Source organism: Triticum dicoccoides, chromosome 1A, assembly GCF_002162155.2.
Source record: "Triticum dicoccoides isolate Atlit2015 ecotype Zavitan chromosome 1A, WEW_v2.0, whole genome shotgun sequence".
In the NCBI taxonomy this organism is placed as follows: Eukaryota; Viridiplantae; Streptophyta; class Magnoliopsida; order Poales; family Poaceae; genus Triticum; species Triticum dicoccoides.
Genome location: NC_041380.1, coordinates 477,170,299 through 477,181,736, shown reverse-complemented (window position 1 = coordinate 477,181,736; position 11,438 = coordinate 477,170,299). Strand labels below are relative to the sequence as shown.

General features: G+C 48.7%; 1 protein-coding gene across 1 annotated transcript; it reads left to right on the top strand.

The window, feature by feature from the left end:
- Positions 1–202: 202 nt before the first annotated feature.
- On the top strand, positions 203–3,469 carry LOC119280486 (patellin-3-like). Its single transcript, XM_037561321.1, has 4 exons — positions 203–1,621; positions 2,366–2,490; positions 2,592–2,733; positions 2,822–3,469. The coding sequence occupies exons 1-4, from the start codon at positions 323–325 to the stop codon at positions 3,083–3,085; spliced, it is 1,830 nt and encodes a 609-aa protein (XP_037417218.1). The 5' UTR covers positions 203–322; the 3' UTR covers positions 3,086–3,469.
- Positions 3,470–11,438: the final 7,969 nt, after the last annotated feature.

The window sequence follows — 11,438 nt, the reverse complement described above, 5'->3', positions numbered from 1 at the left end:
CCGGAGGGGAGTGGGGAGCGGGTGGACCCCACGGCAGCGGTCTACTCCACCTAGGCGCCTCCTCCGTCCGCGAGGGCCCTGCTCTGCACTGCACTGCTGGCTCTGCGTCGCGCATGCTTCCAGCAAAGCAAACACCAGCCACCACCAGCGCCAGGGGAAACGGAAACCACACCAGCTGGTCGTTCTGCTCCCTCCCTCTCTCTACAAATCTCTCGCCCCCCCCTCCCTCCCTCTCCCCACAGATTCTTCTCCCTCGCGCACGCGCCCCTAGCTTCCACTGCCTGCACGCGCACACTTCCGTCTTGTTCCATCAGGTACTATCATGGCCGAGGAGACCAAGCAGGAGGCCGCTGCGGCGGCGGCGGTGGCGGAGGTGGCCGTGGCGGAGACGAAGGCGGAAGACAAGGCCGTGGAGGTGGGGGAGAAGGCTGACGAGTCCGCGGCGGCGGCGGCTGAGGCCAGGGAGGAGGAGGAGGAGGAGAAGAAGATGGAGGAGGCGGTGGCGGAGGCCGGGGCCGACGAGGCGGCGGTCATCGAGGGCAGCACCGCCTCCTTCAAGGAGGAGAGCAACCTCGTCGCCGACCTCGCCGACCCCGACCAGAAGGCGCTCGCCCAGCTTAAGGACCTCGTCGCCGCCGCGCTCGCCGCCGGGGAGTTCGACCTGCCCCCGCCCCCGCCAGCCCCGGCGGCCGAGGAGCCTGCTCCCAAGACCGACGAGCCGGCCAAGAGCGATGCGCCTGAGGCCGAGGTGGCGGCCGAGAGCGCCGAGCCCAAGGCCGACGAGACTGTCAAGGAGGAGCCCAAGACGGACGCGCCGGCCCAGGAGGAGCCCAAGGCCGAGGAGCCTGCCAAGGAGGAGCCCAAGACGGAGGCACCGGCGGCGGTGGCTGTCGTGGAGGAGACCAAGGCGGAGGCACCGGCGGCGGTGGCCGCCGCGGAGGAGCCCAAGGCCGAGGTGGCGGCCGAGGAGGCCAAGCCGGACGAGCCGAAGCCGGAGGACAAAACCGTCGTGGTGGCCGAGGAGGAAGGCACCAAGACCGTGGAGGCCATCGAGGAGACCGCCGTCCCCGCCGCGGCCGAGCCGGAGGCGGCGCCCGCCGCCGAGCCCAAGGAGGAGCTGATCTGGGGCGTGCCGCTGGTGGGCGGCGACGAGCGCACGGACACGGTGCTCCTCAAGTTCCTCCGCGCGCGCGAGTTCAAGGTGAAGGAGGCCATGGCGATGCTCAAGGCGGCGGTGCTGTGGCGCAAGAGCTTCGGCATCGACGCGCTCCTGGGCGCCGACCTCGGCGTGCCGGAGCTGGAGAACGTCGTCTTCTACCGCGGCGCCGACCGCGAGGGCCACCCCGTCTGCTACAACGTCTACAGCGAGTTCCAGGACAAGGACCTCTACGAGAAGGCCTTCGGCGACGACGAGAAGCGGGAGCGCTTCCTCAGGTGGCGCATCCAGCTCCTCGAGCGCGGCATCCGGGAGCAGCTCGACTTCTCGCCCAGCGGCATCTGCTCCATGGTGCAGGTCACCGACCTCAAGAACTCGCCGCCCATGCTCGGCAAGCACCGCGCCGTCACCCGCCAGGCGCTCGCGCTGCTCCAGGACAACTACCCTGAATTCATCGCCAAGAAGGTACTAAACTTCTTTCTTCTCTTTCTTACAGCAAATTTGGTAACATCAGCACAAGGATTATGCATTTGTTTGTTTCATTAGGCAGCAATTTTGTGTTTTTTTTTTTTTTTTTTGCGGGGACAGCAATTTTGTGTTTGTAGTGGGTTCAACTGAATTCGTCTGATGTAGGTAGTGTAAAATGCTGTGATTCGTCTGGTGGGAAATTTGACCAGTGTCATTCTTATAGCACTCGTAGCACAATAATCTAACTATATATGGTGGATTGGTGGTGCAAGTAGGATGACATAGTGGCACCATTTCACTTATAGTTTTCTTGTTTGAATTAAGTTCCTTGCTATTGAAAATGGTATTTGCTTGTTACGAACTGGAGCGACTTCATTATATGATGAATTCATCTGATGAACACGACACGACGTTGTAGTAGGTTCAACTGAATTCATCTGATGTATGTATGCTGTTCCTGTGATGACTACTACGGAGTATGTCCTTGGGGGAAGTTGATTAATGTCTTTCTTATAGCACTTGCAGCTCATTAATCTAACTAGATAAGGTGGATTAGTGGTGCAAGTAAGCTGAGATGGTGGCATCATTTGAGTTCTAGTTTTCCTCTCTTTCTTGTTTGAATTATGTCTTTTACTATTGAATATGGTATGTGATTGTTATGAGACTGGAGTGACTTACATGTATGATGAATTGAGTGAACTGAATCGGGTTCAATTTGGTCTGATCATCCACCATATGCAGGTGTTCATCAATGTGCCATGGTGGTATCTTGCGGCAAACAAGATGATGAGCCCGTTCCTCACACAGCGCACCAAGAGCAAATTCACGTTTTGCAGCCCAGCCAAGACCGCCGAGACCCTCTTCAGGTCGGCACATGATAATCTCTGCAAGTCTTCTTTTCTCGTTTAGCAGTCATACTTTCTTACCATGTTCTCACCTGTTATTTGCCTTCACTAATCTGATGCAGATACATCGCGCCGGAGCAGGTCCCTGTCCAATTCGGCGGCCTCTACAAAGAGGATGATACTGAATTCTCCACTTCTGATGGCGTGACCGAGCTCACTGTCAAACCTTCTTCCAAAGAAACTGTTGAGATTCCTGCTACTGAGGTTGGTCCATCTGCTTCTGTCCTCAAATTTACACTACAATGGTAGCATAAGTACTCACATTTTATGTCGCAATGTGCTATTATTTTAGAACTCCACGGTCGTGTGGGAGCTCCGTGTGCTTGGATGGGAGGTGAGCTACGGCGTGGAGTTCACCCCGGACGCCGAGGGCGGCTACACGGTCATCGTGCAGAAGACTCGGAAGGTGCCCGCCAACGAGGAGCCAATCATGAAGGGTAGCTTCAAAGCGAGCGAGCCTGGCAAGGTGGTGCTCATCGTCAACAACCCGACGTCGAAGAAGAAGAAGCTGCTGTGCCGATTCAAGGTGAAGAGCTCCACCGAATCCTCCGCCTGATGAGGTTCCAGCTGCTGATACAACCGCCAACCAGGTCCATACCACCGCCACCATTTGAACATGTCGCATGATAGGGGAGAGCAAATAAGATTTTAGTAGATGGCCGTTTTCGTGTCGGGTTCTTTGATTTGTTGGCTTGCTGTTTTTTGGGGGTCGGATTTGTATGTGTTTACTCGGAACCAAAGTGGGCTTGTTCTATGAATGAGATAGATACTCCTGGCTGGGATCAGAAGGTGGGGAAATATTGAGATAGTGATGGTCAGGAGGGGCCGAAGAAGTGTTGCTGATCTGTATAAAAAACCTGTCTGTACATGGTGTCCATGGATTCTCTTTCGCCGGCATGTTGATTTTGTTTAGAAATTACTCATGTTTTGTGGTCACCAACCCCATGTTGCTCTCCATGTTCCTCCGCTCCTTCCCTTTTGTTGCTGTTCTTGCCGGTTTGGTGCATTGCATCTGGCAATGATCGTTGAGGTGAGGGTCTCGGCCATTGTTTTGCTTGCCTATTTTCAGTAAAAAAGACACGATTGCTCGTTTGGGAGCATCCAGTTTTTGAGTGGAACAGTGTAACTCTTGTGCACTGAACTGCATTCCTAGTTAGGCGAGGAGAGATTCTTTGACATCCATTTGGATGAAAGAGAAGCGTTCTGAAAGTGGCAAGACGGACAGGGTGCGCAGGCCGAACCAAAAGCGGGCGTCTTTCGAGCGTTTATACGCTGGTAATGATGAGCATCAGCCATGCTTGGGCTGGGTTGGGTTGGGTGGTACAGTTAACAAAGGCAAAAGGCCCAAGCGAACAGCAGGGCGAGCGAGCTGTGGACAGACAGACGGACAGTGCCAAGGAGCAAGAAGTTTCCCTTTGACCACCATAGCATAGCACACCACAGGGAGGCAGGCAGGACCATGAAATCCAGAAGTGGAGGCCGCGGCATTATGCTTGTCCAGCTTGGCCATGATCCCCGCTCTGAATAATGGTGGTGGTAGCCGGGGATGCAGTTGGAGGGGGGTTGGCTGGCTGTCTGGAACATTTGTAGTAGTTGTTGTGATACTTGGAGGGGCAAGGGCAACGGACAACTGGTGAGCTGCCTCAATCTTTATCGGAATGCATTGGGGATTTTTTTTTTTCGAAACGGAGGCAAAAGAATTGCCTCATCAATTAATTAAGAAGAAGAGAATTGCCCAGTTAATTTAGGGAAAGTATTGGGGATTTCATGATCGGGGGGAAACCTCATGATTGCTGGCATGGACATGCGGTGCCGTCGATTGTCGTGCCATGCTGTCTTCAGGGCCAGGGCCATTGGACGTGTCTGGTCTCTGGTGTCTCCACTTGCGTTGTTCCCTCCGTATGTTATGGCCTGGTCGGGAGCGGCTGTGGCAGTAATCTGCATGTCTTTGACTCTTTGGCAATCGGCACCCTTTTTTTTGAGAACCACGAAAGGTCAGGGTGCTCATTGAGCACATAAAAAGAAGCCATAAGGGAAAAACCTTGATGCATTCCCTGATCCCTATTGCAGTGCAAAGAAGCATCACCGCGCAATGCACGGATGATGATTCTAGATTTGAAACGCGCAAGCGCGGTAGGGAAGCATAAGCATGCAAGCACAAGCCATGCTCGCGGGGCGCGGGGACAGAGCTATTTGTTTCGGCGGCCCACTCGGGGCACCTACCATGGTCACCGTCTCTCTTTTTTTTTTTAAGGGATGGTCACCGTCTCTCTCTTTTTTTTTGAAGGGATGGTCACCGTCTCTTGTTTAAAAGAGAGATGGACGTGCGGTGCTCATGTTGTGCAGCTGAGCTTGGACGGATGGGGCAGAGAAACCCGGAGCTGCTGCGACTTGAAGTGCAGGCCCGCGAGCCTGTGGCTGTGTACTGCCACTCCTGGAACAGTGTGGAGATTTTTGCGTGTCCGTCTTACGTTTGGGACCAATCAAAGTAAAATCTAAACCATCGAGACCTGGTTCACGTTATATTTTTTGCTGTACAGAGTGGTAACCAGTTGACCAATAAAAGCTGCATTCACGTTTGGGGATTTTTGAACCATGGATTCTACTCCGTCCATGACGATGCCGTGCCACAAACGGTGAGAGGGAAACTAAGAGCAACTCTAGCAGACCCCGCAAAAACTCGACCCGCAAAACGCGTTTGCAGTTTCACGAAGATCTCGTTTGCGGGTCGAAAACAAGCGCGACTGAACAAAAACCGTATCTAAAACTGCATAATTAAAAAAAAAACAGTTTCGCAGGAGAAATTGCACCTCGTTGACGCGAGTAGTTCATCACATACTACATAGGTTTTACATGATCAAACACTACAAACATAGTTCATACTACATACGACATTAATACTAGTACTAGAGGGGTGGGGATCTGACGGCGGCGAGGTCGAGGCCATGGACGACACCGTGGAGGAGAAGGACGCTCAATCCTCCTCACCGGAGCTGCAGAGGTCGATGTACTTCGCCCTCTGCTCCTCGCGGATGCGGCGCCATTCCTCGTCCTTCTCCTTGGCGGCGAGGTTGGCGGCGACCGCCTGCCGCCATTGGCGGTCTTCGAGCTCCTCCGCGTGGCGCCGACGCTCAGCCTCCTCGCGCACGATCTGCTCGGCAATGGCGGCCGCAACCGCATCGACGTCGGAGGCGAAGTCTTCCGGCTCGACGACTCCGCGGCGGCCGAGCGGAGCGGGTCCCTCGGGCTCCTCCTTGACGGGGACAAACTCGAAGTCGTCCGGCTCCTCCGGCTCCTCCGATCATTCCCTCTTCACGGGGAGAAGGCCCGCGCCGGAATAGGAGGAGCTCCCGGCGTACGAAGATCTCGCCGCAGAGGAGAAGGATGCACGCCGGCGGTCGTACTCCTCTGTCTCGCGGACGCGGAAGCTCGCCAGCGGCGACAGGCCGCGGTTGGTCCACTTCCGGGCCCCACGCTTCCTCGCGCCGTCCGACCGGACGCCCCGCTCGCGCTCGGGGTCACTTCCGCCGCTGGATCTGCTGCCGGAGCCACGTCCGGAGCTTCACATGCGGCCCCACATGGCGGCTGATGGCGGGGAGGTGGTCGCCGGCGGCAAGAAATGTGGAGAAGGGGGTGGGGAATCGCGTGGCTCGACGGCGACGGGGGATAGGGTTTCGACCCGCAAATGAGCCGCGGAACCGTAGATATAGCGGTCGGGGCGTGCGGTTTGCAGGCCGCGGCAAAAACTTTTACGGGCCAGGCGAGTATGTGAGCTCTGTTCTAACCAGAAAATTGAGCCGAACCCGCATACTCGCCGGAATTTTGCAGGGTCTGCTAGAATTGCTCTAACATGCATCTCCAGCTGCTATAGTTTTAAAAGCCGAACCGGACTAAAGCGACGCCTTACCCGATTTTGTTGGTGTACTAGCCTTTTAGTAAAAATCAGAAAAAAAATCAAAACAAAATACATAAACAAGGAGTCGAAGCCTTGAGGGAAGGGAGTGCCTTTTTTTGTAGGAGTTGCAAGGGAGTGCCTATGTCTCGCGTTCAGCGAGTCCATGCTTGCGCGAGCATATGGGCCAGGCCACTTCACGGGTACAACACTGCCTCATTTTTTGAAGAAAATATTGAACACGTATTTAAAAAATGTTAGTCAAATGTTAAATGTGTATAGAAAAAATGTTGACCTTGTATTAAAATATTGATGAAATTTCTTGATCATGTATAGAAAAATGTTAATCAACCATGATTTCAAAATTTCTTCATCATGTATATGATTGTGCAGTTGTACCTTGTACGTAGGGTGAAGACAATACATCATATACTTCATGTCATCATACTTAATAGTTTGTTTACTACTTAATATTTTAAAATGCATGTTGGATAGCAGTCTTGGGTGGAGTATTAGCTACAGATGCAGTTGGATAACGGTCTATAGATGTTTGGAACATTTGTAGTTATGCCATGTATAATCATTAGTCATAAAACTGCAGTTGAATTGATACACAACTGTAATTTATTTACCACACCATGCTATCTTTTGGAGAAAAATCATTAGTGAACCTATGGATCCTGGTCCATTCTTTTTCCTATTTCTTCCAACCTCGATCAAAGCTCTGTTTTACAATCCCTTACTTTTACTTTTTCGATGCAATCAACCATTCATACACAATACATTTAATCCTTGTAACTAGCAAGGCTAGTGAAACTGACAACATCCTAGTTTTGTTGGGGGGCAAGGAAGTTTTATATTTCTATGTGCAGGCACTTATCATTGGCTGTGTTGCAAACTCCTACTGGTCCGATAAACCTTAAGGTCATCCATTTGAGAAAAATGGTTGCTTGCAACAAACCCTTGCACCTGGGGGTTCAACACCTTCATAGTTAAAAGGAAGCAGTACACATCACATAGACGGACAACAAGAACACTTAGAACACGTCCCATGATGATAGTATTGGCTTCCTGTAATTTCCTATATATGCTCTTCATCAGAGATCCCTCTAGCATGCTAATACTGACGTGTGAAACTTTTAGAGCAGTAAGCCAGAGCATGGACTTCACTTGCCACCTCTTGAAGTGTGATAACCCACAAGTATAGGGGATCGCAACAACTTTCGAGGGTAAAGTATTCAACCCAAATTTATTGATTCGACACAAGGGGAGCCAAAGAATATTCTCAAGTATTAGCAGCTGAGTTGTCAATTCAACCACACCTGGAAACTTAGTATCTGCAGCAAAGTGTTTAGTAGCAAAGTAATATGACAGTGGTGGTAGCAGCAACAAAAGTAAAGACAACAAAAGTAATATTTTTGGTATTTTGTAGTGATTGTAACAGTAGCAACGGAAAAGTAAATAAGCGTAAACCAGTATATGGAAAACTCGTAGGCACCGGATCAGTGATGAATAATTATGCTGGATGCGGTTCATCATGTAACAGTCATAACATAGGGTGACACAGAACTAGCTCCAATTCATCAATGTAATGTAGGCATGTATTCCATATATAGTCATACGTGCTTATGGAAAAGAACTTGCATGACATCTTTTGTCCTACCCTCCCGTGGCAGCGGGGTCCTATTGGAAACTAAGGGATATTAAGGCCTCCTTTTAATAGAGAACCGGAACAAAGCATTAGTACATAGTGAATGCATGAACTCCTCAAACTATGGTCATCACCGGGAGTGGTCCCGATTATTGTCACTTCGGGGTTGCCGGATCATAACACATAGTAGGTGACTATAGACTTGCAAGATAGGATCAAGAACTCACATATATTCATGAAAACATAATAGGTTCAGATCTGAAATCATGGCACTCGGGCCCTAGTGACAAGCATTAAGCATAGCAAAGTCATAGCAACATCAATCTCAGAACATAATGGATACTAGGGATCAAACCCTAACAAAACTAACTCGATTACATGATAAATCTCATCCAACCCATCACTATCCAACCCATCACTGTCCAGCAAGCCTACGATGGAATTACTCACGCACGGCGGTGAACATCATGAAATTGGTGATGGAGGATGGTTGATGATGACGACGGCGACGAACCCCCCTCTCCGGAGCCCCGAACGGACTGCAGATCAGCCCTCCCGAGAGGTTTTAGGGCTTGGCGGCGGCTCCGTATCGTAAAACGCGATGATTTCTTCTCTCTGATTTTTTTCTCTCCGAAAGCAAATATATAGAGTTGGAGTTGGCGTCGGAGGGTCAACAGGGGGCCCACGAGGTAGGGGGGCGCGCCCTAGGGGGGGTGCGCCCCCACCCTCGTGGAAATGGTGTGGGCCCCCTGGTCTTCATATTTGGCGAGGATTTTTTTATTATTTTTTATAAGACCTCTAGTGGAGTTTCAGGTCATTCCTGTTTTCTGCACATAAAACAACATCATGGTAATTCTGCTGAAAATAGCGTCAGTCCGGGTTAGTTCTATTCAAATCATACAAGTTAGAGTCCAAAACAAGGGCAAAAGTGTTTGAAAAAGTAGATACGACGGAGACGTATCAACTCCCCCAAGCTTAAACCCTTGCTTGTCCTCAAGCAATTCAGTTGACAAACTGAAAGAAAGAAAGAAAAACTTTTACAAACTCTGTTCGTTCTTGTTGTTGTAACTATGTCAAGCCAGCATTCAAGTTTTCAGCATAGATCATAACTAACCACATTTGCAATAATTCTCAGGTCTAACAATTACTCGTATCAATAGCATAATCAACTAACAAGTCATAATAATAAATCTCGGATGACAACACTTTCTCAAAACAATCATAATATGATATAATAAGATGGTATCTCGCTAGCCCTTTCTGAGACCGCAAAACATAAATGCAGAGCACCTTTAAAGATCAAGGACTGACTAGACATTGTAATTCATGGTAAAAGAGATCCAATCATAGTCACACCCAATATAAATTAACAGTGATGAATGCAAATGACAGTTGTGCTCTCTAGCTAGTGCTTTTTAATAAGAGGGTGATGACTCGGCATAAAAGTAAATGGATAGGCCCTTCGCAAAGGGAAGTAGGAATTTGTAGAGGTGCCAAAGCTCGGTTTTGAAATAGAGATAAATTGTATTTTGAGCGGTATACTTTCATTGTCAACGTAGGAACTAAGAGATGGCGATATCTTCCATGCTAAACACATTATAGGCGGTTCCTAAACAGAATGGTAAAGTTTATAATCCCCCTCCACCAACAAGCATCAATCCATGGCTTGCTCGAAACAACAAGTACCTCCAACATACATCAGGTCCCAGGGGGATTTTTGTTTGCAATTAATTTTGATTTAGTTTGCATAAAGTATGGGACTGGGCATCCCGGTGACCAACCATTTTCTCGTGAGTGAGGAGTGGAGTCCACTCCTCTTGAGAATAACCCGCCTAACACGGAAGATAAGGACAACCTTTGTTGATACATGAGCTATTCGAGCATACAAAACAGAATGTTTATTTGAAGGTTTAGAGTTTGGCACATACAAATTTACTTGGAACGACAGGTAGATACCGCATATAGGAAGGTATAGTGGACTCATCTGGAATAACTTTGGGGTTTAAGGGATTGGATGCACAAGCAGTATTCCCGCTTAGTACAGGTGAAGGCTAGCAAAAGACTGGGAAGCAACCAACTAGAGAGCGACAACAGCCATGTACATGCATTAAAATTAATAAACATTGGATACAAGCATGAGTAGGATATAATCCACCATGAACATAAATATCGTGAAGGCTATGTTGATTTTGTTTCAACTACATGCGTGAACATGTGCCAAGTCAAGTCACTTAAATCATTCAAAGGAGGATACCACCCCATCACACCACATCATAATCATCTCAATAACATGTTGGCATACAAGGTAAATCATTATAACTCATAGCTAGCCAAGCATGGCACAAGCAACTCTGATCTCTAGTTGTCATTGCAAACATGTTTATTCATAATAAGCCGAATCAAGAACACGGGACTCATCATATTTACAAAAACAAAAGAGGTCGAGTTCATACCAGCTTTTCTCATCTCAGTCAGTCCATCATATATCATCATAATTGCCTTTCACTTGCACGATCGAACGGTGTGAATAATGATAAGAGTGTACGTGCATTGGACTAAGCTGGAATCTGCGAGTATTCAATAAACAGGAGAAGACAAGGCAATATGGGCTCTTGGTTAAATCAATAATAATGCATATAAGAGCCACTTCAACAATTTAAATATGGTCTTCTCCTACTGACCCCCAAGGAAAAGGAAAGAAATAAAACTATTTACATGGGAAAGCTCCCAACAAGAAGAAGAAGAACGAGAAATATTTTTGAGTTTTCTTTTTAGTTATTACTACTACAACAGAAAAATAAACTACTACGAATTTTTTTGTTTTTTCTTAAGGTTTACTAAACACACAAGAAGAAAGCAGGAAAAAGAAAATAAACTAGCATGGATATTACAATGAAAAAGTATGAGCACCGACATCTAGCAATGAGTGTGTGTGAACATAAATGTAATGTCGGTGAAAAATACGTACTCCCCCAAGTTTAGGCTTTTGGCCTAAGTTGGTCTATGGCCACGGCTGGCCTGACGGATATCCATAATAATAGTTGTTGGGGTCGTACTATGATGAAGAGGAAGAAGGCTCCGATTGCCACTGGCTGGCAATCATCTCCGGATCCCACTGATAGTTAGACTGTCGTGAAGGATCAAATTGTGGTTCCGGCTCTGGCTCCTCAACTGGTGCAGGGTTCCGGTAGGCGTGAATAGCTGCCAACGGAACAAGGTACGTGCCTGCAGTCAAATCAAACAAAGAAGGAGCAGGCAAGGTAATAGTCTCAGGATGATGTTTATTAAAGAACAATCGATATCTAAGCTCCCCTGCCCTATTTTTAACAATAAAATCATGTGCCACCATACTTTTATGATCTAGAT

Coding starts and splice junctions, on each gene's coding strand:
- LOC119280486 (XM_037561321.1), top strand. CDS start 323: ATGGCCGAGGAGACCAAGCAGGAGGCCGCTGCGGCGGCGGCGGTGGCG. Junction 2,491..2,591: donor ACCGCCGAGACCCTCTTCAG/GTCGGCACATGA, acceptor AATCTGATGCAG/ATACATCGCGCCGGAGCAGG. Junction 2,734..2,821: donor TTGAGATTCCTGCTACTGAG/GTTGGTCCATCT, acceptor CTATTATTTTAG/AACTCCACGGTCGTGTGGGA.